We start from the raw sequence: 25,225 nt of genomic DNA, 5'->3' as shown, positions 1-25,225 counted from the left end.
TTGCGAGGCTATTTTTCTTTGCGTTACTCCAAATAAAATTATGGATAGGATAAACAAAATCCATTACAATGTCCAAAACCTTGGAAATTCTACAATAAAGGAACATAGCTTTTCAGAACTGCACAGTAATTGATATGCTTCTGGCAGAGCAAGGTGGCGTGTGTGCAATGTTTGGAGATCAATATAGCACCTTTATTCCGAACGACAAGTCACCCGATGGGTCCCAAACCAGACCAATTGAAGGACAGCGGACCCTGAACCGAAATATAAAGAGGCATTCTGGAGTCGAACTATCCTCCTGGGAAGACTGTTGGGATAAGACCTTCGGCAAGTATAAAGATTTGGCCTTCTATGTGATGATCTCAATGGCTGTTTGTGCTACTACTTTGACATCTTGTGGCTGTTGTCTAATCCCCTGCTTACGCTCTTTGCTCAACCAACTTATAGTTACTGCAATTGCCCTTAAAAATTCCAAATTGCAAGAATTGTATCCACTTATTACACACCCTACTGGTGAGAGCATTGATGTCCATTATTATTATCAATAGGAAACTGAATTAGACGGGATTGATTTTGTTCTTCCTTTTTCAGACCTGCAAGTAAAGGGAATTCGGGTAAAGAGCAGACCAAGAGTTGAGACGTACATTGTAATCAGGGCCCTCAAATTTAATAAAACAACAGAAAACATGTGTAAGGTCAAAACGGAGTTGGGAAGCTGTCTCAACGGTCGTTCTCCTTGCAAGTAAAAATCCAGAAGACTTGTCTTTTTGTCTTCGCATTTGGAAATGTTCAATGGCGAGCCTGACAAAGACCGATCTAGTTTTACCCATTTCGGCTCTAATCTGGATCGTCTTGGTCACTGTGCGTGTCAGCAAGCAATGTACCCAGACAGTCAAGCTGTCAGCGTCATACAGCAACATCTACAGAATCTTGAAGTTAGTGCATACAAAAGGCGCACCGACTGCTTGGGCCCTGCTCCCACATTGTGGAAAATTTTAGACTTTTAAGTGTACACTATGTGAGTAAATATGTGCCGCGTTGTGTTTGTATGGTTTATTATCGCTGAATAAGGGGAATTGCAAACATTAACAAGGGAAGCAATTGGCCGAGGTTGACAGGAATGCACACACAAGTGGTCCAAGCAGCGTTGTGATCACAATGTTGTTCATCCAGCAGCCAGGCTTTAACATGATTGCCAAAGAGGTTTAAAGACTGGTGTTCTGGTATTGTACGTATTTGCTATTAAGTTCCAGGTATGTGAGGCACGAACAGAGAAGGTGCTTTAGCTAAATGCACTCTTTCTGAAGGGAACTACATAGTCACCTCTATAGAACCAGCTTTTGCAGATTTGTTGGAGTTTTTTTTTTACAAATTCTTGCACTGGAGGAGGATCTTTGTGATGGAGGATTGTGTAAACCAAGATGGCATCAGCTTTTTTAACAGTATGGTCCCAGTTCAGGCGTTTGTGTTTTATTTTTATTTTTTTCTTAATATCTGACAATGATGGTATGTTTTTGGTTTTCTGTCCAATACTTTCAGAGCCAGTTACTCTCCCATTTGTGATCTTCCAACATTCTGCTGGACTCCTCTTGCGTATGGATGATTTCAATATTCTATATTGTAACATAAATATAAGAATTGAATTTGTGGTACAAAAAGTATTTTTTCAAACTCTTGAAAAAGAGGGTGTTGTATTATAATCGGGGTCATCGTATATTCTGGGCAATACGGTATGTTGGAGCGTTACTACTGTTCTAGAGTCATATGCCACCCAAAATTTACTTTTGGCTTTTCAACTGTTCAGACGCTGATAACAAAGTTGAAACATTGTCAAGATTTCCTCTCTGGAATGTTCAAATTTTTGCATTTTCAGGACCCCAACATGTTGCTGCCACATAAATGACAGGAATCCCTGGACGTTTTTGCATTTTCACCCCTGTAACCGGGCGGCCTGGTGAAGGGAGTGGTTAGCATGTCGGCCTCACAGCTCTGGGGCCCTGGGTTCAAGTCCAGGTCGGTCAACCTGTGTGGAGTTTGCATCTTCTCCCCTGTACCTGCGTGGGTTTCCTCCGGGTACTCTGGATTCCTCCCACATTCCAAAAACATGCATGGTAGGCTGATTGGACACTCTAAATTGCCCCAAGGGTGTGATCGTGAATGGTTGTCCGTTGCCTTGTGCCCTGTGATCGGCTGGCAACCGATTCAGGGTGTGCCCCGCCTCTTGCCCGGCCGGAGTTAGCTGGGATAGGCTCCAGCACCCCCCATGACCCTAATGAGGAGGCAGTTCAGAAAATGAGAGATGAGACCCCTGTTGCTGTCGTGTAAATAGCCCCTAAGACTCGGACAAAATAATTTGCAACACATTTGTGACTGATAAAAAGGTCTCGTGCAATGTCTGCTAAATACACAGCAGAGGGTGTTTTCAAAAGGTCCCTTGCTATTCTAATTATACTACACAAGACGTACCTGGTAAAAGGTTGACACGGAGGACTCATCAGAATCATGTTAAAGTGCAATTTATTGAATTCATCAAGTGATATGCCCTATGAATAAAAGCAAACCAGATCAAAATAAAACATAAATAGTCATTTCTAAGAATTCTTTTAACACTACCTACCTCAATGGTTCTATTCCAGAGTGGGGTCTCGGGAAAATTATGCCTGTAGACCTCATTGGCAGTTGTGTTTATGTCTATGGCTGCAACAACGTGACCAGATATTCCAGTATCTGGGGAAATAAAGATATTAGTTAAAATGCTAAAATATAAATACAATACCTACCCAGAGTTTTAGAGATTTTCCCGTTTTTTATATTAAAAGCCTTCAGTGTGTGCTAGGGTTGTGTATTGCTTTCATATCTGGCATTATCCATCACGATTCACAGGCCACAATCCAATTGAATCTCGATACTACACTTTAAGACAGACCTGGGCAATTAATTCCACAAAGGGCCGCAGTGGGTGCAGGTTTTTGTGCCAACCTATAAGAGGAAACCTTTCCACCAATCTGGTATCTTAGAAATGCAATCAGTGGATTGCAGACCGGTGCTTCTTGTTTCAGCAGAAATCTAATTAGTTAAATTGTCTGTGCTGGATCGGTTGGAACAAAAATTTGCACCTACTGCGGCTCTTGAGGACAGGATTGCCCAGGTCTGCTTTAAGACTATTGGTTGTTATACATCACTTTTGAGGAAAAAAAAACAAATGGACATGAAAGGACATTTATATCAATTTATATCTAACCGAACCCAGGACCCTAGAACTGTGAGGCCGACGTGCTAACCACTCAGCCGCGAGAAATGTAGTACAGTAATGCCTTGACTTACAAGAGCCCCAACATCTCAGTGATTTGAAATAGGAGTAAAATTCAGCGCAAATATTTGCCTTGAGATACAAGACAAATTTTTAGATATGAGCATTCGAGACAGCCAGGTGGCCGAGACGTGAGAGCCTGTTTATGATAACAGTGCACTGTCTTTCTCGCCGCAACTCCCTCGTGTAAAGATATCTACAAGCACTGGGCAGAGCGTTTAATTTTTTCCGTTTTTTTTTTTTGCGTTAGTCATTGTGGGGGAAAACAATGGGTCCAAAGCAAGCAGGTGCAATGAAGGGTAGTGGGAAGAAAAGGCGTATGATGACAATCGATATTAAGCACGAAATAATCCAAAAACATGAGTGATGTACGCGTGACACAGCTGGCTCGCCAATACGAGAGGAGCACCCGGACAAGATGGCAAGTGGTCGTGCGTTATCATATTGTGAGGACATTTGTGTGGGTCATTTTCGTAATATTTTGAAGGGGAGACAAAAACAAACAACCATAGATAAGTTCCTTTTAAAAACTCTGGCTAAAACTGAAGGTGGAAGCGAGGCAAAAACAGCCAAGCCAAGAAGAACAGTAAAAAAAAAAATACAAAATTAGAATTAAGTTTAGTGTAAGGTAAGTGTTAGAATTATTATGGAATATTCTATATGTGTTGTAAGCATTTTTTTAAATAAGTAGTAAGGCTATAAACAGTCATGGGAACATGGACATTTTTCCTCCACATCATCGTCTCCTCAAGGCCAATGCTCGAGGACACTTCTCCGGCAGGACCCAATGAGACTGTTATGACGAGACTCCAGCAGCAGATTTGAAAATACGGCTTTGGTTACATTATAATTCTGCTTTGTTTACCTTATAATGCATTCCTCACACTGTTGTTTTTCTAAACATCTAGGGTGTTATTGTACTGATTACATAAACATGTTTTTCGAATGTCGCGATTAAATACAATGATTCAGTTACTGCAATTCAGAATGCACTGTGGACTGAGACGACGTCACAAGGCATCTCCTTGCAAGTTGTAAGCAGAATTTGTTGAAAGATGTTTTTCCTTTTTTAATTAAATATTACTAATAATGATTTAAAAGGTTTGAATCATTATTCCAACATTTGGTCCTTCGAGTAGCCGGGGTCAACACACCGATAAGGAATCCAGACGCTGCAGTTTAATATCTGGAGTGACCGTGCACGGCGAGAATCCCTTTTCCAGGCTGGATTATTTCTCAGCAGCGCCTGTTTTCTAATCGGTTGACGACTATCCTCTGGGAAAGCATCTATCGACATTTCTGCCGAGTCTGCGTGTGATGGCTGCATATTGTTGACGGGATCCAAATGCGCGAAGGGCATCACACGCGAAGGCCTTATTTTGAGAAGTAAGGCTCGCGTCCTGGGGATTAGCGATTTTAAAACCCTGCGAATACTAGTCACTAGCAGGTAGACACGGTGTGGTCTATAAACGTCGACGGTGTTTGGGTGTGTGTGTAGTTGTTAAAAACCTAAGAAAAAAAAAAGGTACTACGGGGGCACACAAATCCACTCCAAAAATGGGTAGTGGAGGCAGTAAAGCGGCTATTGACGACGATCCAAAGATGCGTCTGCCGTGTAAAGATTGGAAATTTGTTGAGAATCAGAGCGCTTTGAGAATTAAACATCTAAACTTATGGATAAATAAATATGGATTTGCTGGCCAGCTTAATATGCATAAGATATTGATACTGCAGGATAAAATACGTGCTAAGCATGGGGGAAACCTTAGCAAAATGGAGCAGGAGGGATATAATGATACCTATTATTGGTTTATGATGGCAAGGAAACGGAGTGATGGATGGGTTAAATCAGTTGATAACGGTGGGACTGGAAACACAGAGGCTGTGTTATTCCACAGAAAAGAGGACATTAGATCTTATCACCTGAATGGGGTGGAAACGCAGCAAATTTGGATGTTCGCGTTAAAAGGTGATTGGCATGCTGTTAGAGGTGATTGGAATCCAAAAGCTGATGGTGGCCCGTTGTGTCATGACGGTCGTGATTTGAATTTGAGAGTGCATGAACTGATTGATCAGGTTACGGGGAAGTTTAAAACAAAAGCTAATTATACCGTGATCAGCAGAGCTAAGCAGAGGGATGGTGAGCCTTTTTCAGAATATCAAATCAGGATGACGGCTTGTTTTAAGGCCAACAGCGGCATCGCTGAAGACCACGCGGTGGGCAGCCTTTATCAGGAGCAGCTAAAAAATGTGTTGCATGCTCATTCAAATTATACGCTTAGGGAATGGATTGAAAAACACTGGGTAGACAGGCCTACGGGCACGCTTGAACAATACGTAAATCAGGCGGTCCATGCTGAAGAGGTTTTAAAAAAGAAAGGGAAAAGAAAGGGGGGGGCACCCTCTAACGAGGACGGGATTTTTTACCAAAATAAGGGGTGGGAGTGTAAACCTTTTAACAGGGATAATGGAAAAAAATATGCAGGGAAGTTCAACAGAAATCGAGGTAACAGAGAGAAAATCTGTTGGATCTGTGGGAAAATAGGTCATATATCCCGCGATTGCCCAAATAACAGGGCCTCTAAAAGTGAAGGTCAATCAGCATGACTAGTCGGGGGGGGCCTGCTCAAAACGAGCAATGGATTTGAGCAGAGGGAAGTGGAACTAAATTTAGCGGAGATATTGGCACTTGATACAATTAAACCTGAAATCACACTGTTCGTGAATGGGATGCAATTAAAATTTTTGTGTGATGCTGCTAGGCATACTTTGTTAATGGTCACTAAATGTACTGTCAATGTACTGGAATGAAATGGCTTATTGTGGCTTACCCTGGGTTCGTTCCCGTCTGCTAGCGGGAATATTTTGGTTAACAGAAATACAAAACAGCCAGTTAAATGTTTAGCGGGGTTGCCAAAACTGCGTTTTGGTCATACTCTAAACTTGCCGAATAATGCTTCGATTGCGGGGGAAGCGCTCTGTTTTGGTGCGGCTGATTTGATGGTGTTAGACATTATAATACAGTATAGTGTGCGCGCGGACCGCACAAGCGACTGAAATTTTTGGGGGACCCCTTCCGTGGAGAATATTACAATAATTGGCCTTGAGGGCGCTGAAGCAAACTTGAGGGCAGAAATGGGTTTTTGCTATGATATAGTTATGCTTGCAGCATATTGTGATTATGGGGTCTTGGCAAACTATGGTGATATAGTTGGATATCGGGAGAGTAATTAATTTAGTTTATTAATTTAGTCTTCTCTAAAAATATAATTGATTGGGAACAGGAGGCGAAGCATTGTGCACAAAAAGAAAAGAGAGCGTTTTGGAATTTGTAAACAAAAGATAAGAATGCTGCTTCTGCAGCGAGCGTGAAGGTCACAGTCAGCGGCTAAGGGCGCGCTTCCGTTTAAACATTTCAGAATAAGAACAAAACATGGTCTGCAAGGGATGCAGGGTTCCGCGATTATCTTCGCATTTATTTTTGGGATTTAATCAGAAATGTCTTTCGAAGTGATAGAAAATCTGTTTGGCAAAGATTGATTTGGTAAAAGCTTTGGAATTGGGAATAATACTATTATTTTTATTTTATTTTTTGTTTTGTGAAGTTCAAAGGGCTCTTAATTGAAGAGAGCTAGTTTTGGAGGATAAAACGATATTATTACTGTTTTTGAATGGTTGGATTGTTCAAAATACTTTAATATAGGAGATTGGCTGGTTAAAGAAAAATGAATTGATTTTTTTTACAATATTATGGCATATTGGTGACAATTTGTGGGTCCTTTGTTAAGCATTGAAAATTGTAATTAGGAAATGCCTAGTAAAAGGTGGATTTCTCTAATTTAATTATTGTAGATTTTTCTTGTGGTAACAGGGAGCTATAAGAAATGGCTCTTATCTTAAGTAAACATAGTATGGGTGATTTGCAATTTATGTCTTGGGTATTAAGAGTTATTTGTTTGTTAAAGAAATCAGACATGAAATTAACAATGCGGAAATGAGAAATTTCATGGCATTCGTCCAAATTGTTAGGTAAATTGAACCTGGCTGGGGTAGATAAGATAATTGGTTAAGGATAGGCATAGTTTCCCTAGAAGAAACATGGAGCGTCTTTAAGTGCACAAAAGGGGTTCCCTGTTTGACCTAGAGGGGGAATATGCTTTGGTATAGGTCATATTGATGACTATTGGGACGTTATTACTGTCTATTACTTTAGGGGCATACAAATTAAGAATTTAGCCAAAACTTACTGCATTGCAATTATGGGGTTAATACACCTGAATGTTACGGTGATAACGATTGGCAATAACAAGCTTAGATAAAGGGGAATATCTAAAAAAAAAAAAATCTAAATTCAGGTGGGGCCTTTCATGGTGTGAAACAAGTGATGAAATAATGTCTATGGTTTAAAAATAACATCTCCACATTATAAAATATCAACCTTGGACAGATGCTTTAAGTAGATGGCTTGACTAGAATGGGCAAAATTCGATAACATTGAAAGGGGGTGTAACTTAATCCAGAACATGGAGATAAAGTTTTTACAAACGGTTAAAATACTAAAAGGGGGTGTGTGTGTGTTTCAATGTGTCACAACTTTTCCGTTATTGCATTATTGGCGAATAGATAGTTAATCACAGCCACTCGCATGGCAGTCTACATGCTGACTGACTGGGGTAAGGGGCGGTGGCAATTGAACAAATTTCTATTTTTAGATATGTGGCATGTGAATCTAATACATTAATTATCTAGTTTCTTCAGGCATCAATCTTGCGGTTCGAGGATCTACTAATGCAGAGTGGATCCAGACCTTCCGGAGTGTGGAGTATTCCTGGTGTCCTCAAGAATTCGTAGGTTTTCTCTGGGTACTCCAGTTTTACTCCAACAAACCAAAATTATGGATGATTGGGGGAGCACTCAAAGCAAATTCCTTGATTATGAGTGCGAGCGTGGATGAGTGTCTGTCTTTTGTGTTTTAATTGGCTGGCCACCAAGATATATCAATATTCTAGTATCAAGGTGGAATATTTCTGAAATCGCTGATGAGCCTTTCGAAGACGGCGGTGGCAGAGTAGGACAGAAACAAAAAGAAAAGAATTTCGCCAAATGAAATTTTTTGATTTCTGCAATGGGAAATTTTGGGAACCTGGGGGGCTAAACAAAAACAAAAGACTTATCTAGGAGGGCTGCCATTTTGAGTCATGGTAAATTTCATGCCTCAAAAGAGGGGGAGGTTATATCTTCAATTTATATGCAGATATATGGCCAAAACACGGGCGATTCCCCCTTATGTCAAGCTACAAAAGCTACATATCCATTTCAAAGGATACACATGGATTTTATAGAATATGTGTGGTACATAACAGTCCTAAAACAGATTGGGGAAACCTTGTTGCAGAAACTGGTCTAGATTGGATGACACACGCGTGCGAAAAAACCATCAGGCCTTCGATAAAATTAACCCATACGGTGGGGGCATTACAAATCATAATTCAGACTGACAAATTAACTTGTGGATCCTTGTCTGACGTTTTTCCTAAGTCCATGGGCAGGTGGAGAACCATGTCTATGGAGACGGTGGGAAGGTCGTCAGAGATGGAAACACCCGGATCCGCCATAGTAAAATTAAAATCTGAGATAACCAGAGAATTCATTTCTGTAACGGGGAGTTCCCAAACGGGAGGCGGTAAGAAATAATTGGTTGCTGTTGATGGAAAATGCAGCTATTACTATAAATCAAACCTGCATAACATGTATGGGGCCCCGCCCTCTCTTACGAGTAGTGCCCTTACAAATTACTCCCGATTGTGTAAAGGAGATAATGACAAAAGAAGATGTAAGCCCAAAATGTAATAATGTCTACCCAGTTACAACGGCAGCGAAGGACAAGCCTAACTTTTCAACACATGTCGCGTTTAATCATTTTACCTGTTTAGACCTCACAGGGCACGGTCCGGCACTGGGAGCGATAAATGTGACGTGGTGTGCCCACGTCCTAAAACAGACTGCACCCCTGATTCCACGTTCTGACCTATGGTGGTGGTGGGGTCAAAACAAATTATACGACTCCTGCCAAAATGCAGGACTTTGTGCCTTGGTCTCACTGCTATTACCAGTGTCTGTTTTCCATCTACAGTAGAGGAGATACAATGGGCTGCACAGAAATCCGGTATGATGGCGGGCCCCTCGCGACGGCGTCGATCGGCATGGAGAGAGGATGATCCGACATACATTGATGCGATTGGCATCCACGGGGCGTACCAGATGAGTATAAGTTGGCTAATCAGATCGCAGCAGGTTGGGAGTCTATTTTTCATTTAATTATTCCAAACAAAAATGTTGATTGGATAAATTACCTGCATTACAATGTCCAAAAACTTGGAAATTATACTGAACAGGGATTTGTGGCGATAAAGGAACAACTGGCAGCCACTAGTCTGATGGCGTTCCAGGATCGTGCAGCGGTTGAAATGCTTCTTGAAGGAGCAGGGGGCGTATGCAATGTTTGAAAATGTTGCACTCAACAACACGCCCCCCCACTGGGTCCCACACCAGGGCCAACGATGGCCTGCAGACCCTAAACCGCAAGATGAAAAAGCATCCTGGAGTAGAATTATTATCCGCTGACAGATTTGTGGCATAGTAATAATGATTTGGCCTAATTTGTGGCATTTTCCGTAGCCCTTTTTGCTACGATTTTTGACATTATGTGGGTGTTGTATTATTCCCTGCTTAAGATCTTTGATAAGCCGACTTATAACCACTGCGATTGCCCCTACAAATTCCAAATTGCATGAATTATATCCCCTACTGATGAAACGTGCTGACACCAACAGTGAATTCCAGGAGCATGGTAATTCCGAGGATGAATTGGGCGAAAATGATCTTGTTTTCTGCTTTTCAGACCTGCCGAACGAGTAGCCTAAGCGGGTAAAATTAAAACAGCCAACGGATATATCCCTGTCTCTTTTTGGATTTGTCATAAAATGAATAACAAACATATAGTAAAAGGAGGGAATGTTAGAATTATTATGGAATATTCTATATGTGTTGTAAGCATTTTTTTAAATAAGTAGTAAGGCTATAAACAGTCATGGGAACATGGACATTTTTCCTCCACATCATCGTCTCCTCAAGGCCAAAGCTCGAGGACACTTCTCCGGCAGGACCCAATGAGACTGTTATGACGAGACTCCAGCAGCAGATTTGAAAATACGGCTTTGCTTACATTATAATACTGCTTTGTTTACCTTATAATGCATTCCTCACACTGTTGTTTTTCTAAACATCTAGGGTGTTATTGTACTGATTACATAAACATGTTTTTCGAATGTCGCGATTAAATACAATGATTCAGTTACTGCAATTCAGAATGCACTGTGGACTGAGACGACGTCACAAGGCATCTCCTTGCAAGTTGTAAGCAGAATTTGTTGCAAGATGTTTTTCCTTTTTTAATTAAATATTACTAATAATGATTTAAAAGGTTTGAATCATTATTCCAACAGTAAGATTAACTTATTTTTAAGTGTGTATCGTAATCTAATTTCATATAAATTAAATTTATGACTATGTTATGTTACGAGTGTGTTGTCGTCCAGTCTCTCTCTCCCTCCGTTCCTCTCTCCCTCCGTTCCTCCCTCCCAATAATCGAAAGAACGTGAAGTAGGATCACCCTTATTACTACCATATTACATGTTTTTGCACCTATGCATAAATACAAGTACACAAGTACAATTATCAAGATGTGTATTTATTAAATATTACAGCTACAAACATATGAAGACTGTACAGTGGTACCTCGACATACGAGCACCCCGACATACAAGTAATTCGAGATACGAGTAAAATTTCAAGCATATAATTATCTCGAGATACGAGACAAATTTTGAGATACGAGAAAAACAGGTAGCGAAGACATGAGAGGCTGTTTATGATTTTAGCGCAGTCTTTTTTGTCGCATCTCTTTGTATACGTATAACAGATATCTACGAGCACTGGGCGGAGCGTTGCATTTTCCGGTGTTTTTTCCCCGTTAGTCAATGCATAATACAAAGTGAACAACAATGGATCCAAAGCAAACAGGTGGAATCAAGAATTGTGCAAAGAAAAGTTTTTCACTTTTCGCGAGGGTTTCCGACGATAATTGAGGTACAGTCATACCTCTAATTACGAAATTAATTGGTTCCATAGCTTTTTTCGTAACTTGAAAAATGTGTAAGTAGAAGTATGTTTTACAGTGGGGAAAATAAGTATTTAGTCAACCACCAATTGTGTAAGTTTTCCTACTTGAAAAGATTAGACAGGCCTGTAATTGTCAACATGGGTAAACCTCAACCATGAGAGACAGAATGTGAGGAAAAAAACAGAAAATCTGATTGTTTGATTTTTAAAGAAATTATTTCCAAATTAGAGTGGATAAATAAGTATTTGGTCACCTACAAACAAGCAAGATTTCTGGCTATCAAAAAGGTCTAACTTCTAACGAGTTCTCCAATCGTTACCTGTATTAATAGCATCTGATTTAAATCATTATCGGTATAAAAGACACCTGTCAACAACCTCAGTCTCTCACACTCCAAACTCCACTATGGCATAGACCAAAGAACTGTCGCAGGAGACCAGAGACAAAATTGTAGACCATCACCAGGCTGGGAAGACTGAATCTGCAATAGGGAAAACGCTTGGTGTAAAGAAATCAACTGTGGGAGCAATTATTAGAAAATGGAAGACATAAAACCACTGATAATCTCCCTCGATCTGGGGCTCCATGCAAGCTCTCACCCCGTGGCGTCAAAATAATAACAAGAGCGGTGAGCAAAAATCCCAGAACCACACGGGGGACCTAGTGAATGACCTACAGAGAGCTGGGACCAAAGTAACAAAGGCTACTATCAGTAACACAATGCGCCGCCAGGGACTGAAATCCTGCACTGCCAGACGTGTCGCCCTGCTGAAGCCAGTAAACATCCAGGCCTGTCTGCGGTTCGCTAGAAAGCATTTGGATGATCCAAAAAAGGACTGGGAGAATATGTTATGGTCAAATGTAACCAAAATAGAACTTTTTGGTAGAAACACAGGTTCTCGCGTTTGGAGGAGAAAGAATACTGAATTGCCTCCAAAGGACACCATACCCAATGTGAAGCATGGGGGTGGAAACATCATGCTTTGGGTCTGTTTTTCTGCAAAGGGACCAGGACAACTGATCTGTGTAAAGGAAAGAATGAATGAGGAGAGATGTATCGAGAGATTTTGAGTGAAAATCTCCTTCCATCACCAAGGACATTGAAGATGAGACATGGCTGGGTCTTTCAGCAAGACAATGATCCCAAACACAGCCAGGGCAACAAAGGAGTGGCTTCGTAAGAAGCATTTCAAGGTCCTGGAGTTGCCTTGCCAGTCTCCAGATATCAACCCCATAAAAAATCTGTGGAAGGAGTTGAAAGTCCATGTTGCCCAAAGACAGTCCCAAAACATCACTGTTCTATAGGAGATCTGCAAGTCGGAATGGGCCAAAAATACCAGCAAGAGAGTGTAAAAAGTTTGTGAAGAGTTACAGAAAAGTGTTTGGCCTCCGTTAATGCCAACAAAGGGTACATAAAAGTATTGAGAGGAAGTTTTGGTATTGACCAAATACAGTGGTACCTTGTCACACGACCGCTCGTCATACAATATTCTCGTCTTACAATATTCTCGTCTTACGACGGAAATTTCGATCGAATAATTCGCCCGTCATGCGATCAAAATTTCGTGATGCGACCAAGCCAGGTGGCCATGGCACTGTCTTTTTTGCATATCTTTCGTGTATAACAATATTTACGAGCACCGAATGAGTTATTCAGACCAGGAAACGCACAACGCGCATGCGCGGGGAAAAGAGGGCTTTCTGGGTAATGAAGTATACTCGTGCACACAACGCCGACAGGCAATGGCACTCTTTCTCAGAATAAAACTTAACCCACAATCAATACGTGGGTAAGCTCAGCTTCTGCATTTCCTGTTATTTTTATCTAATACGAGGAGTATTATTTTACTTCTCGTTCGCTGCTCATAAGAACATCAGGGGCACTGGCTTGCAACTCCCCGCAATAGCATCCACGGTAGCAACTCTATCATAGGCGCTGTTCGAGGGGATGCGAACACAGATGCTCCAAGCTAAAAGGGAGCCGCTAACCAGCGCCCCCGAAGCTCCCATGAGCAGCGGAGCGATCGCTGATAAAAGACTGCTGCTCGTTGGCTGCTCATAAGAACATCAGGGGCACTGGCTCGCAACTCCCCGCAATAGCATCCACGGTAGCAACTCTATCATAGGCGCCGTTCGAGGGGATGCGAACACAGATGCTACAAGCTAAAAGGGCGCCGCTAGCCAGCGCCCCCGAAGCTCCCATGAGCAGCGGAGCGATCGCTGATAAAAGACTGCTGCTCGTTGGCAAGTGGTCGTGCGTTATCCAATTGTGAGGACATTTGTGTGCATCATTTTCGGAATATTTTGAAGGGAATAGTACAACAGCAAACAGCCCATCGATAGCGAACGCGAGGGTGGAGTGTTTGTTCCGTTTACGAGTGCATTGTGTGGGAAAAAAAACCCGAAGCCCCCGCCCCTTTTGTGCCCTTCTCCCCTCGGCGAAATCCGCCCAATTTTAGTTAGATTAAACACATTTTATTTCTATTAAACCACTAGTTATGTGTTACTTTGTTAATAGATGGGGAATTAGAAGAAATAAAACATTTTTTCCAATCCAATATCCTGTTTTTGGAATTTTTCAGAGGGCTGTAACGAATTATTTTTTTTTCCATTCATTTCAATGGGAAACGTCCGCTCGAGTTACGAGAACCTCGTCATACGAGCTCAGTCTCGGAACGGATTACGATCTTATGTCGAGGTACCACTGTACTTATTTTCCAACATGATTTGCAAATAAATTCTTTAAAAATCAATTTTCTGTTTTTTTTCCACATTCTGTCTCTCATTGTTGAGGTTTACCCATGTTGACAATTACAGGCCTCTCTAATCTTAGGATAACAATTGGTGGTTGACTAAATACTTATTTGCCCCACTGTATATGTAAATTCTCTCATTCGTTCCACAGTCCGCACACATCTACCAACTAAACCCATGTCCAAATTTTGTACGTAAGATGTGAGAAACAGAAAAGAGAGAAAATGATCATAAAATTATTTACCGTATTTACTCGCATACAAGCCGCTTTTGTCCGACAAAAAAAATGATGACTGGATCGAGGGTACGGCTTTATGCGCATAAATACACGACATGCAAAAAAAATACAAATTGACGTCGATGCGACACGATGATGTCACTTCAAGATGGCGCCGTTGCATCGATGCGTGACATCACAAATTCGGCTGATGCTTTCATTTATTTCAAAATAGAGAAAAGATAAAGAGATAAAACGCTAAATAAAATTTATTTTGACGTCTATGAATGAAATTCAAGAAAAAAACGTACATATCTTGTATAAAACGTAAAAAAAACCTCACGTTTCCGTCACTGCTCGCTCGGGGCACATCCATCTTACCTAGGGCGCTGACGTATAAATCTAGTTCAATGTGCTTTGACTGGCCAGATGCGTGTAGCCTTGATTTTGAAATAAAACAAAATTCCACTTTGATTGTTATATATGTCCTATGTTTTCCGTTGTTTTCATTAAAAGGCAGGTTATATCCGTGTTTTGGATCAGGCACCTAGGGCGGACAGCTTGGGGTCCTATAGTTGTAGTTTGAGTTGTAGTCTTTAGTAGAGAGCACCGCAAACGTTTCCAACAGAGTTTGATTCAGTGTTCATCAAAGTTGACTGGAATGTGTTGTCCAAGAGGAATGCCCTACATCAGGGGTCTCGAACTCAATTTACCTGGGGGCCGCTAGACGCCGAGTCTGGGTGAGACTGGGCCGCATCAGGATTTCCACAAGAAAAGCACTGATAAAACATTCAGTTCTATGCTGAGAGCAGCGGAGGAGTGTGCGCGCCGAGCGGAGTGATCAGCCTCACGGCTTCTCCTCCGCCCAGCTGATTTGGAGGAATGAATGAGTGAGTGAGCGAGGCACTGGACAGCCCGGCCAATGTCCCGCCCTCCAGAGCCGTATACCTCACCGTGATTGGTTCATTCAGCTCCGAACCAAAGTTCCCTCTAATTTTTTGTTGGTCTGAGCAGAAAGACAACCTCCCTGAGCGCACTGAGTACCAGTGTGAGCGACATCATCGGTCCTCGGATGATTCGCCTAAAGACGTTTCGCCGACGGACGTTTGACAGACGGGCAGGTCGCCGAATGGACGTTCCACCGAACGTTCATTCGGCCGAACGGAGGTTTTGCCGAAACGGGATTCGAACGCTCGCCCCGCCGGATCGTGTGTGTACAAGTTTTTCAACCTCGGCCCGCGGGCCATATACGGCCCGTTAGGATTTTTAATCCGGCCCGCCGCCGGTGTTGTCCAAATTATAGTAAAAATCAATGTTCGTCTACCATCAATGGCAGTCCGGGAATAAGCACTCTTGGGCAGGCAGATGTAGCAGAACCGAGCCGTAAAATGACAGCAATCGGGTCAAATCCATCCTAAAACAGCATTTAATGATTAAATACAAATACTGGATGATATCGCGATGGAGGCAAAAAAACGTCTATAGACGTCCATTCGCCAAACGGCTCAAAATGCTCTCAAATTCGGTCAAATCCAGCTGAAAACAGCATTTAATGATTAAATACAAATACTAGTATTTGTATTTAATCATTAAACTAACAAATACTAGTACGACCTGTCCGTCTGTCAAACGTCCGTCGGCGAAACGTCTTTAGGCGAATCATCCGGTCACGACATCATCATTGCTCGCTATCGGCACACCAGTATCACACCTGCCACAAGCAGGTGCATGTCAATGTTCCCTCTAATTTTTCATGTAAAACATGCTGTAAAACAAGAAAAACATGAGTGGACAGAGCTACTGCCGCTGGCTGCCACTTAAACGGCGCCATCATGGGGAAAGGGGTAAAAAAAAAAAAAAAAAAAAAAAAAAAAAAAAAAAAAAAAAAAAAAAAAAAAAAAAAAATTAAAAATAAATAAATCGATCTTTCATATTAAGACGGGGGCCGCAAATTATCGTCCCGCGGGCCGCAGTTGGCCCGCGGGCCGCAAGTTTGAGACCCCTGCCCTACATTGTCAATTACTTGGATTTGATATAAAATAAGCTGAAGAATCATCTGTGCCTTCGTCTCACTCTCTGACCGGAGTATCTGGGTAGATGGGGTGTCCCACAGCTATCAAAGAACATCGCAACGCTAAGCTAACTCACTAATATTGATTTTTTTTCATTGTATTTCTTGTTCGAAAGTGACAGCAATTGGAGTAATATGAACCATCGAAAGATACATGGTACATTTTTTTTAAGCAACCATTTCAGAAAAGTACCAAATTTCCATTTTAAATGCCTCAAAATTCACACCATCGCTACGGCTTCCACCATCTTGATTCAACTGCACTGTTAACCCGAAGAGTGCATTTTGAATCATCCGAGTTACAAGTTCTGACGAATGATTTATCTTGTGCGACTTCAGCGCATATCGATTTTGCGTGAATCGCATTCACTGCGGCTAAACTCCGGAAATGGGACAAGGATACTCCTGAAATGGGGTCGACGGAGGTTGGCAGCTCTGCTTGTGTAATGCCAATTGTGGTGTATTCCAACCTATTAGGAATAAGTTCGTTCAGTCCACCTGTTGCACGGTGGCGCATGCGTACTTGGGTGTCCGCATTGTTGCATTCTTCGTTCAAAGTAAAAGACGTTAAACGGATGACTGTGTCCTGGCTCTCTTCTTCAATACAGTACAACTGGCGACGAGGATAAATTGCGGAGGGAAAAAGACAAAAGAGACACTACTGGTACTAGTACATTGTACTAGTGAGTACAATGGCCCAAATCGGCAAGGTTGATGAATATATGCCTGAAAATGCGCCGTGGACCGCATATATCGAGCGGTTGGAGCAGTTCCTTGATGCTAACGACATCGACCCAGAGAAGTATATAGCCGTGTTGCTAAGCGTAATGGGAGCTACCACATACGGACTTTTGAGGTACTTGGTCCAACCGGAGAAGCCCAAAGATAAATCTTTCGATGACAATGTGAGGATTTAAGGAAAATGTTGAGCCAAAGCCAATATTGGTCGCAGAAAGATTCCGTTTTAACAAATGTAATCAAAAGACGAATCAAACTGTGGCACAGTATGTAGCAGAACTAAAGCAACAAGCAGCAAATTGTGAGTTTGGCGCGAATTTGGATCGGCACTGCGAGACAGGTTCGTGAGTGGAATCAAAAATGAAATGTGCCAAAGATTGCTTTCTGAGGATGGACTCACATTTGCTGAAGCTTTTGAAATTGCACTCAATATGGAGACTGCTGACCAAGACAGACGACAGCTAAGAGGAGCTGATGGTGAACTTGTCGGTACGGGAGCAATTCACAAGGTAAAGACAGACAAAACTAAAGCATGTTACAGATGTAAGGGCAAAAATCACAATGCCAATGAACGTTGTTTCAAAGAATCAAAGTGTCACAACTGTGGGAAAATAGGACACCTGAGGAAAGCATGTCGCACAAAAACACAGATATCCCAACATCCACCTCCGAGCAGGAAGTTTCAGAGCAAAGACACAAAATATTTGACTGCAAATGTAGAGGCAGAACAAGAAGAGTTTGCCATCATGACAGTCAGTAGTGATAATGATGAGCTATACAGGACCACATTCACTATTGATGGGGTGTCTCTTGACATGGAAATAGACACCGGAGCAGCAAGAAGTGTCATTTCACCAGCAACCTATAGCAAAATGTTTGCACATTTGCCTTTACAGCCCGCAAAGGTGAAGCTTAAAGCTTACAATGGGGGGAGCATTCAGGTTTTGGGACAGTTCATGGCCAAAGTAAAATATGAGGATCAAGAAGTGGAAATGTCACTGTTAGTTGTGAAGGGAAAGGAGCATCCCTCTGTGGAAGAAACTGGCTCAGACAGTTAAAGCTGAACTGGAAATGCATCAAGTATGTGAATGTGACAAAGCAAACTGTTAAAGACATTTTGGACAAATACAGTGAAGTGTTCAAGGATGAGCTGGGCACACTCAAGGACATTAAAGCCGCTATTGCGGTGAAGAGGGAGATTTCTCCAAGGTTTTGCAAACACCGACCACTTCCGTTTGCCATGAAAAAAAAGGTGGAAAATGAGCTAAAGAGACTGGAAAATGCAAACATAATTTCACCAGTGAAGCACAGTGAGTGGGCAGCACCAACAGTGCCAGTACTAAAGAGAGATGCATCAATGCCCTGCTCTGCCCCCTCCATTTTCCAACGCGTTATGGAGAATATCATGAAAGATTTACCAGTAGTCGTCTACTTGGATGATTTGCTCATCAACGGGCGCTGCAAAGAGGAACACAACTGCAACTTGGAAAATGTGCTGAAACGTCTGCAAGAAAACGGTCTGCGAGTAAAACGCTCAGTGTGAATTTGACAAGGAACAAATTGAATATCTGGGACATGTTTTGCACCAGCATGGCATCCGCCCAGCAAAAAAAGGTCAGAGCCATACAGGAAGCACCAGCTCCAACTAATGTAAAAGAGTTACAAGTGTTTTGGGGACTTGTTAACTATTATGGCAAATTTGTTCCGATGCAAAGCACAGTGCTTGCTCCTCTGCACATGTTACTTAGAGAAAGTGTTAACTGGGAATGGACTGCTAAAGAGCAGGCAGCATTTGTGAAGTGCAAAAGACTTTTAACAAGTGATCAGGTATTGGCATATTACGATTCAACCCTACCACTCACATTAGCATGTGATGCCTCTTCAAATAGCATAGGGGCAGTCATTCAACACACTATGCCAAATGGGGAGGAGAGGCCCATAGCCTACGCTTCACGCACGCTGTCCCCAGCAGGAAAAAAATATTCACAAATTGAGAAGGAGGCTTTGGGGCTCATCTATGGGGTCAAAAAGTTCCATCAGTATTTGTGGAGGAGACATTTCACTCTTGCAACTGACCACCGCCCCCTGCTGACACTTTTTGTTTAACATAAGAGTCTTCCTATACTGGCAGCTGCACCCATTCAGAGATGGGCAATAATACTGGCAGCATACGACTATCACATTGTGTACAAAAAAATCTACAGAAGCAATCAATTCAATTCAAGTCTTTTGAGGTATTGACACCAAATTTACAGCAAATATATGTAATTACGTTTCGTTATTTCGAACACCTCTTAGTTTTTCAAAAACACACAATTTATTAGTTTTAATTTATTACTGCTATTAACACCTATTTTTTTTCAACAGCTAACAAGTCTTTTGGCGTATTAACACCAAATTTACAGAAGATAATTGATTACCTTATGATTATCGAACACTGATTTTTTTCAACGACATATTGCATTTATTAATTATTAATTTATTCCTGTTATTAGGCACCTATTTTGTTCTACAGCCCCCCCAAGCCATTTTAAGTATTGAGTCCAAATTTACAGAAAATATAATGGATTACCTTCTGTTTATCGAACACATTTTAGTTTTTTAACCACACACACACCTTTTATTAATTATTAATTTATTATTATTATTATTTATTATTAACACAATTTTTCAGTATCTCTCAGGCCATTTGACCCATTGAGCCCAAATCAACATAAATGATCGTAGATTACCTTCTGTTTATCGAACACATTTTAGTTTTTCAACCACACACCATTTAATTATTAAGTCATTACTGTTATTAGCACCTAATGTTAGGGTTATTAGTCTTTCATTATTTTATATCTGCTTGCAATGAAGAAAGTGCTTCGCTTACTACATCTAAACTGCTTGCAACGAAGTAAATGCTTTACTCCTTAATTAGACTAAACAAAAGGGAAGCCGAATCCACTTGGACTGCTGGAATGTGGAGAAGATCCTTTAGCTGCACATGACCTTAAGTTGTTTTGAATATTTGACGTCTCACTTCTGTTTCCCACCCCTCCCTTGAGAGTTGAGACGTCCATTGTAACTAGAGTCCTTGAAGTCCATGCAAGTCCCAACAAGGAAAAGAAGCGTATGACGCCAGAACGAACCTGGGTCTAGACCTGAACGGTTTGATTTCTTCTTGCAAGAAAAACCCAGAAATTTGTCTTTCTTCTTTATTTGTGCCTGTATTTGGGAATGCCTATTGGTGAACCTATCACCTAATTTCTTCATTATCTCCCAGGTGATTTGACCTATTGAGCCTAAATCAGCAGATTACCTTCTGTTTATTGAACACCCTTTAGTTCTTCAACAGCACACTATATTAATTATTAATTTATTACTGTTATTGGCACCTGATTTCTTCAGTAGCTCCCAGGTCATTTGACCTATTGAGCCTAAATCAGCACAAGTGATGGTAGATTACCTCCTGTTCATTGTACACCTTTTCAGAGCTGCCAGCCTCTGTCGACCCCATTTCAGGAGTACCTTGTCCCATTTCCGGAGTTCTTCTGGAGTGAGTGTGATTTACACAAAATCGATATAAAATGTAAAAAAAAAAATGTAGGACACTTTAAATCAAACTGTTATTATCATGTTTTTACATTAATGGAAATTTTGTATTTGCAAACTATTGAAATAGTACAGCATAATGAAAATAATTTTATCATTGTGTTTGGGTCTTTCTACGTGCGTTTTACAGTCAGTAATTCCACCATGTGTCACGCTGAAGTCGCACATGCATGTTGTGCAATGTGCAAATGTCAGTCCTTTTGGAGACAGCTTCAACATGAGATATTTCGTCGAATACGAACCAATAAACTTCTGCCAGTGTATGGGTTTGTTAATAGAAGTTTAATCCAAAATGCCATCCATTTTGCGCTTAACCCGAGCAGGCATATTGATAAAATTTACCAGTGCTGTGCACACCTACTTCCTTTAGAACAGGGGTGTCAAACCGGTCCTCAAAGGGCCGCAGTGGGTCCAGGTTTTCATTCCAACTCAACAAGAGGATACCTTTTGCAAGTGTAATCAGTTAATTAAAGTCAGGTGCTACTTATTTTAGAAGACACCTGATTGGTTAAAATGTCGGCACTGGATCGGGTGGAACAAAGACCAGGACCCACTGTGGCCCTCGGTGGAATCGGTTTGAGACATGTGCTTTAGAACAACCCCAGAAATGATAGGATTTGTTTCAAAACAAAAGGCTGGTGGTTTAGTCAGTCTTAATAAAACTTACCGTATTTACTCGCATACAAGCCACTTTTGTCTGACAAAAAATGACTGAATCGAGGGTACGGCTTATATGCGCATAAAAACACGACATGCACGAAACTGCAAGTTGACGACGCCGTGACACGATGACATCATGATGCAATGGCACAGTGGCGTCATGACGCCATGGCAACGTGATGTCATGTCGCAAGACAATGCAGCAATACGGTCATTTATTTCGAAATAGAGAAAAGATAAACAGATAAAACGCCAAAAATATTACGTACATATCTTGCATAAAACAGCGGAGCGATCGCTAATACTACAAGACTACTTCTCGTTGGCAAGTGGCCGTGCGTTATCCTATTGTAAGGATATGTGTGTGCATCATTTCCGGAATATTTTGAAGGGAATACGTAGTACAACAGCAAACAGCCCATCGATAGCGAACGTGAGGGTGGAGGCATGGCAAACAACTAACCCGGCCAGAACGAAGTAAAAAAAAAAAGATTAAAACAAAATTAGAATTCAGTTTTGTGTAAAGTTACATTAAACGTATGTTTGAGTGTGTCTGTATATATTAATCCAAGTTAATTTAAAAAAAATGTTCTGTTTACGAGTGCGTTGTCGTGGGAAAAAAAATAATTTCACACCTTCCTCACACAGTCGAGGACACTGTATGCATTGCCGCGGCACACTGCAAGAGAAATGCGCTGTAACAGCCATTGACACTCGCGTGGCTCGTTTGAAACAGCCACGAGCCGGGAACCTACTTCTAACAGAAACTTCAAAGTGGAGTCCCCACATACACCTGAAGTTTCGAAGGCTATGGGCTGGAACAAGTATCTATCGACAAGCGGTGCATACTTGACAGCCTTCATTGACTCTGCCTTGTTCGCAGCTGAGCACGCTTTTATTGCAGATGAAGCAATTGATGATTGAGAAAAGGTATCAACAACTGTCACATCCCACGTCAAACACTTTCCCATCTTCCATGGAAAGATCGACAAGCCGTCAGGCCTTCGCTCGTCTGCACGCACCAGGCCACTTGGCTCGAGGATTGAAGGAACACCAGCTTGACATAGTGCGCGTTTAACGATGTCGTTGATGTTGGAGTGACGAGGGAAACGACCAGCTTGGACACGGCAGGACAAGGGGTGGAGAGCTCGGCTATCTATTGAATGACCACACTTACACGGAATCGGGTCGCAAACTTTGACACCAAGACGATGAGCAATCGAGATGCGAAGCTCATCGGGGGAGAGCTTATTGCCCAAAGTCACACTTGGCAAAGCATTCAACCAAGTCCCGGAGGGAAACGTCGACGCTGATAATATTCGACTGCGGTCCCACTGATTCGAGGAATCGATCAAATTGCCTTTCATCCTCAGGCAATTGATTTCGTCCCACTCTTTCTGAACTCCGAGATGTATTGGAGTTGAAGAATGACATTCATTCCAGGCATTTAGTGCGCCATCAATGTCTAACTCAACTGTAGAATAGAATGATGACAGAAAAGAGGGGAGGGACAAGTCAACAAGGGAACGGATACCAATGCCACCGTGACGAATTGGGAGTTTCGACTGATTCCATGCGGACTGTGAAAAGTCAACATTCAGCAACGAGGATAAACAATCTTTTATGACATGGTCGAAACTCTGTAAACAATTCATGTTGCGAAATGTCGGGGAGCTTCTCATCAAGTATTGAAGTTTGGGAATGAAGAGACAATTGCGTAGGATGAACATGGCCTGATGATTGTCAATTTGGCAAAGATTTGAGGTTAAACGCTTCAAATCATTGAGTCGTGCATCAAGGAACTCTTGCATTGAATCTTTGTGGAGAGGTGCACCTAACAATGACCATTTATTAGTAGGTGCAACAACAATTGAGGGGAAGAGTTCCCCTCAAAAAAAATAATTAAATTGCAATTCGAATGATAGGGAGTTTAATCCACTGCCCGAAGCGCTCGAGTGGGATTCAGCGGTGACGTCGTCGTTTTTTTCTCCTTTCATGCGCGCGCCCGTCATTGCCTGCCTCTTTGCTATAAAATCTAACCGACGAGGGCAACCGAAAACGAAGTGCGGCTGACTTGACCGCAGTAAAAGCGCACCGCAGTACTTCGGCGGTGACGTACTATGAAATAAACAACAATACAAAACAACAACAGATACTTACTTTTTAAGGCATAATGCATCCCACCTATTCCACTATAAAGCTCAAGTACTCGAAGAGATTCCATATTTCGACTTCTGTCTTCCTCAAATGTATGTTAAACACTAACCGCACAACGTACTACAAATGGACGATCCAATGCGCAGGTAGATCGTCAAAAATCTTTTCAAAAAGGGGAGAGCGGTGAGTTTATAGATATCCAATTTAAAACGCTAGAGACGTTTAAGGGGCAGAACCATGTGGAAAGAGAGTTTCGAGTCTAAACATGTCCTGAGCCGTGCAGTTTCCCCATAGCCCCATGGGAGCCGGTTATACGATATTACTTCCGGGTTCAGGAGCTTCAAAGAGTTTGGAACACTTCCTAAACAAGAGCAGGCACCACTCATTTGAAAGGCCAGTGTTGGGAGCCGACTCCTCGTGGTCCTTGGCCGAGCAGTACTGCTCGCCTATAAGATGGCCATAGTGGAGTTTGGAGTGTGAGAGACTGAGGTTGTGTACAGGTGTCTTTTATACCGATAATGAGTTAAAACAGATTCAATTAATATAGGTAACGAGTAGAGACCTTGTTAGAAGAAGTTAGACCTCTTTGACAGCCAGAAATCTTGCTTGTTTGTAGGTGACCAAATACTTATTTTCCACTCTAATTTGGAAATACATTCTTTAAAAATCAAACAATTTGATTTTCTGTTTTTCCCCCCACATTCTGTCTCTCTCACGGTTGAGGTTTACTCATGTTGACAATTACAGGCCTCGCTAACCTTTTCAAGTAGGGGAACTTGCACAATTGGGGGTTGACTAAATACTTATTTTCCCCACTGTATGTAGCGGTTGGTTACTACGTGTCGAGTAATATCTGCTTGCTCATCCCACTCAGCAATCTTAGTAGTAAATAGTCACAGGTGCAAATCATTTTGATGTCAGTATCGTCACACCTCAAGATTATAAATCGCTGTCCCCATCCTCCAAGTCATCTCTATTTGGAAACAGATCAGGTTGCTCGTATACTAGTTGCGCCAGCTGTGCCGCTGCCACCTTGGTAACCGCAACTGGAGTCATCTGCTTTGCAATAGTTTTCATTAGCATTTTCTTCAGAATGGGTATCACAACAAAGCAAAAGGCATACAATCGTCAGAACAATTAACACAATCATTCCCATCCTTGCCAAATTAGCACCCCAATACCCCAGTTTTGAGTTTAGCCAATCGAAGGACCACACGCCACGCCCATTATTGTCATTTACTTTCTCGCAAAACTCATTAATTCTAGCCATCGCTTCAGTAAATGTTACTCCCCTAGTGGTATTCTTTGGAATGTAAGTACAACATTGATCTCCAAGGTACACGGTCGATTGGTCGCCGGTCTTTTGGTCGCCGGTCTTTTGGTCGCCGATCTTTGGTCGCTGGTCTTTTGGTCGCCGATCTTTGGTCGCTGGTCTTTTGGTCGCCCGGAAGGTTATTGATAATTACCATTTAAATCGTTGCTCAAATTCCCTAAATACAAACTGAATTATTATTTAGTCATACTTAATGCCCTATTAAT

At 41.8% G+C, this 25,225-nt stretch overlaps 1 protein-coding gene across 5 annotated transcripts in view; it reads right to left on the bottom strand.

The window, feature by feature from the left end:
* The window catches only part of trdmt1 (tRNA aspartic acid methyltransferase 1), an 84,437-nt gene extending 60,296 nt beyond the window's left edge, over positions 1–24,141 (bottom strand). For 2 of the 5 annotated variants that reach the window (XM_077623770.1, XM_077623771.1), the window contains exons 1-3: positions 23,690–24,134; positions 2,618–2,727; positions 2,467–2,543 (exon numbers count right to left, since the gene is read on the bottom strand). In XM_077623770.1, coding sequence (XP_077479896.1) covers positions 2,467–2,543; positions 2,618–2,727; positions 23,690–23,753 — 251 coding nt within the window. In that variant the 5' untranslated portion in view covers positions 23,754–24,134. Of the gene's footprint in view, positions 1–2,466; positions 2,544–2,617; positions 2,728–23,689 lie in introns of all 5 variants that reach the window. The other 3 variants (XM_077623772.1, XM_077623773.1, XM_077623769.1) reach the window with 3 other exon arrangements.
* Between the last annotated feature and the right edge of the window lie 1,084 nt (positions 24,142–25,225).

The sequence above is a fragment of the Stigmatopora argus genome, chromosome 17 (genome assembly GCF_051989625.1).
Source record: "Stigmatopora argus isolate UIUO_Sarg chromosome 17, RoL_Sarg_1.0, whole genome shotgun sequence".
NCBI lineage: Eukaryota > Metazoa > Chordata > Actinopteri > Syngnathiformes > Syngnathidae > Stigmatopora > Stigmatopora argus.
Note: the sequence above shows the minus strand (reverse complement) of the source record. Positions and strands in the feature narration are given on the sequence as shown.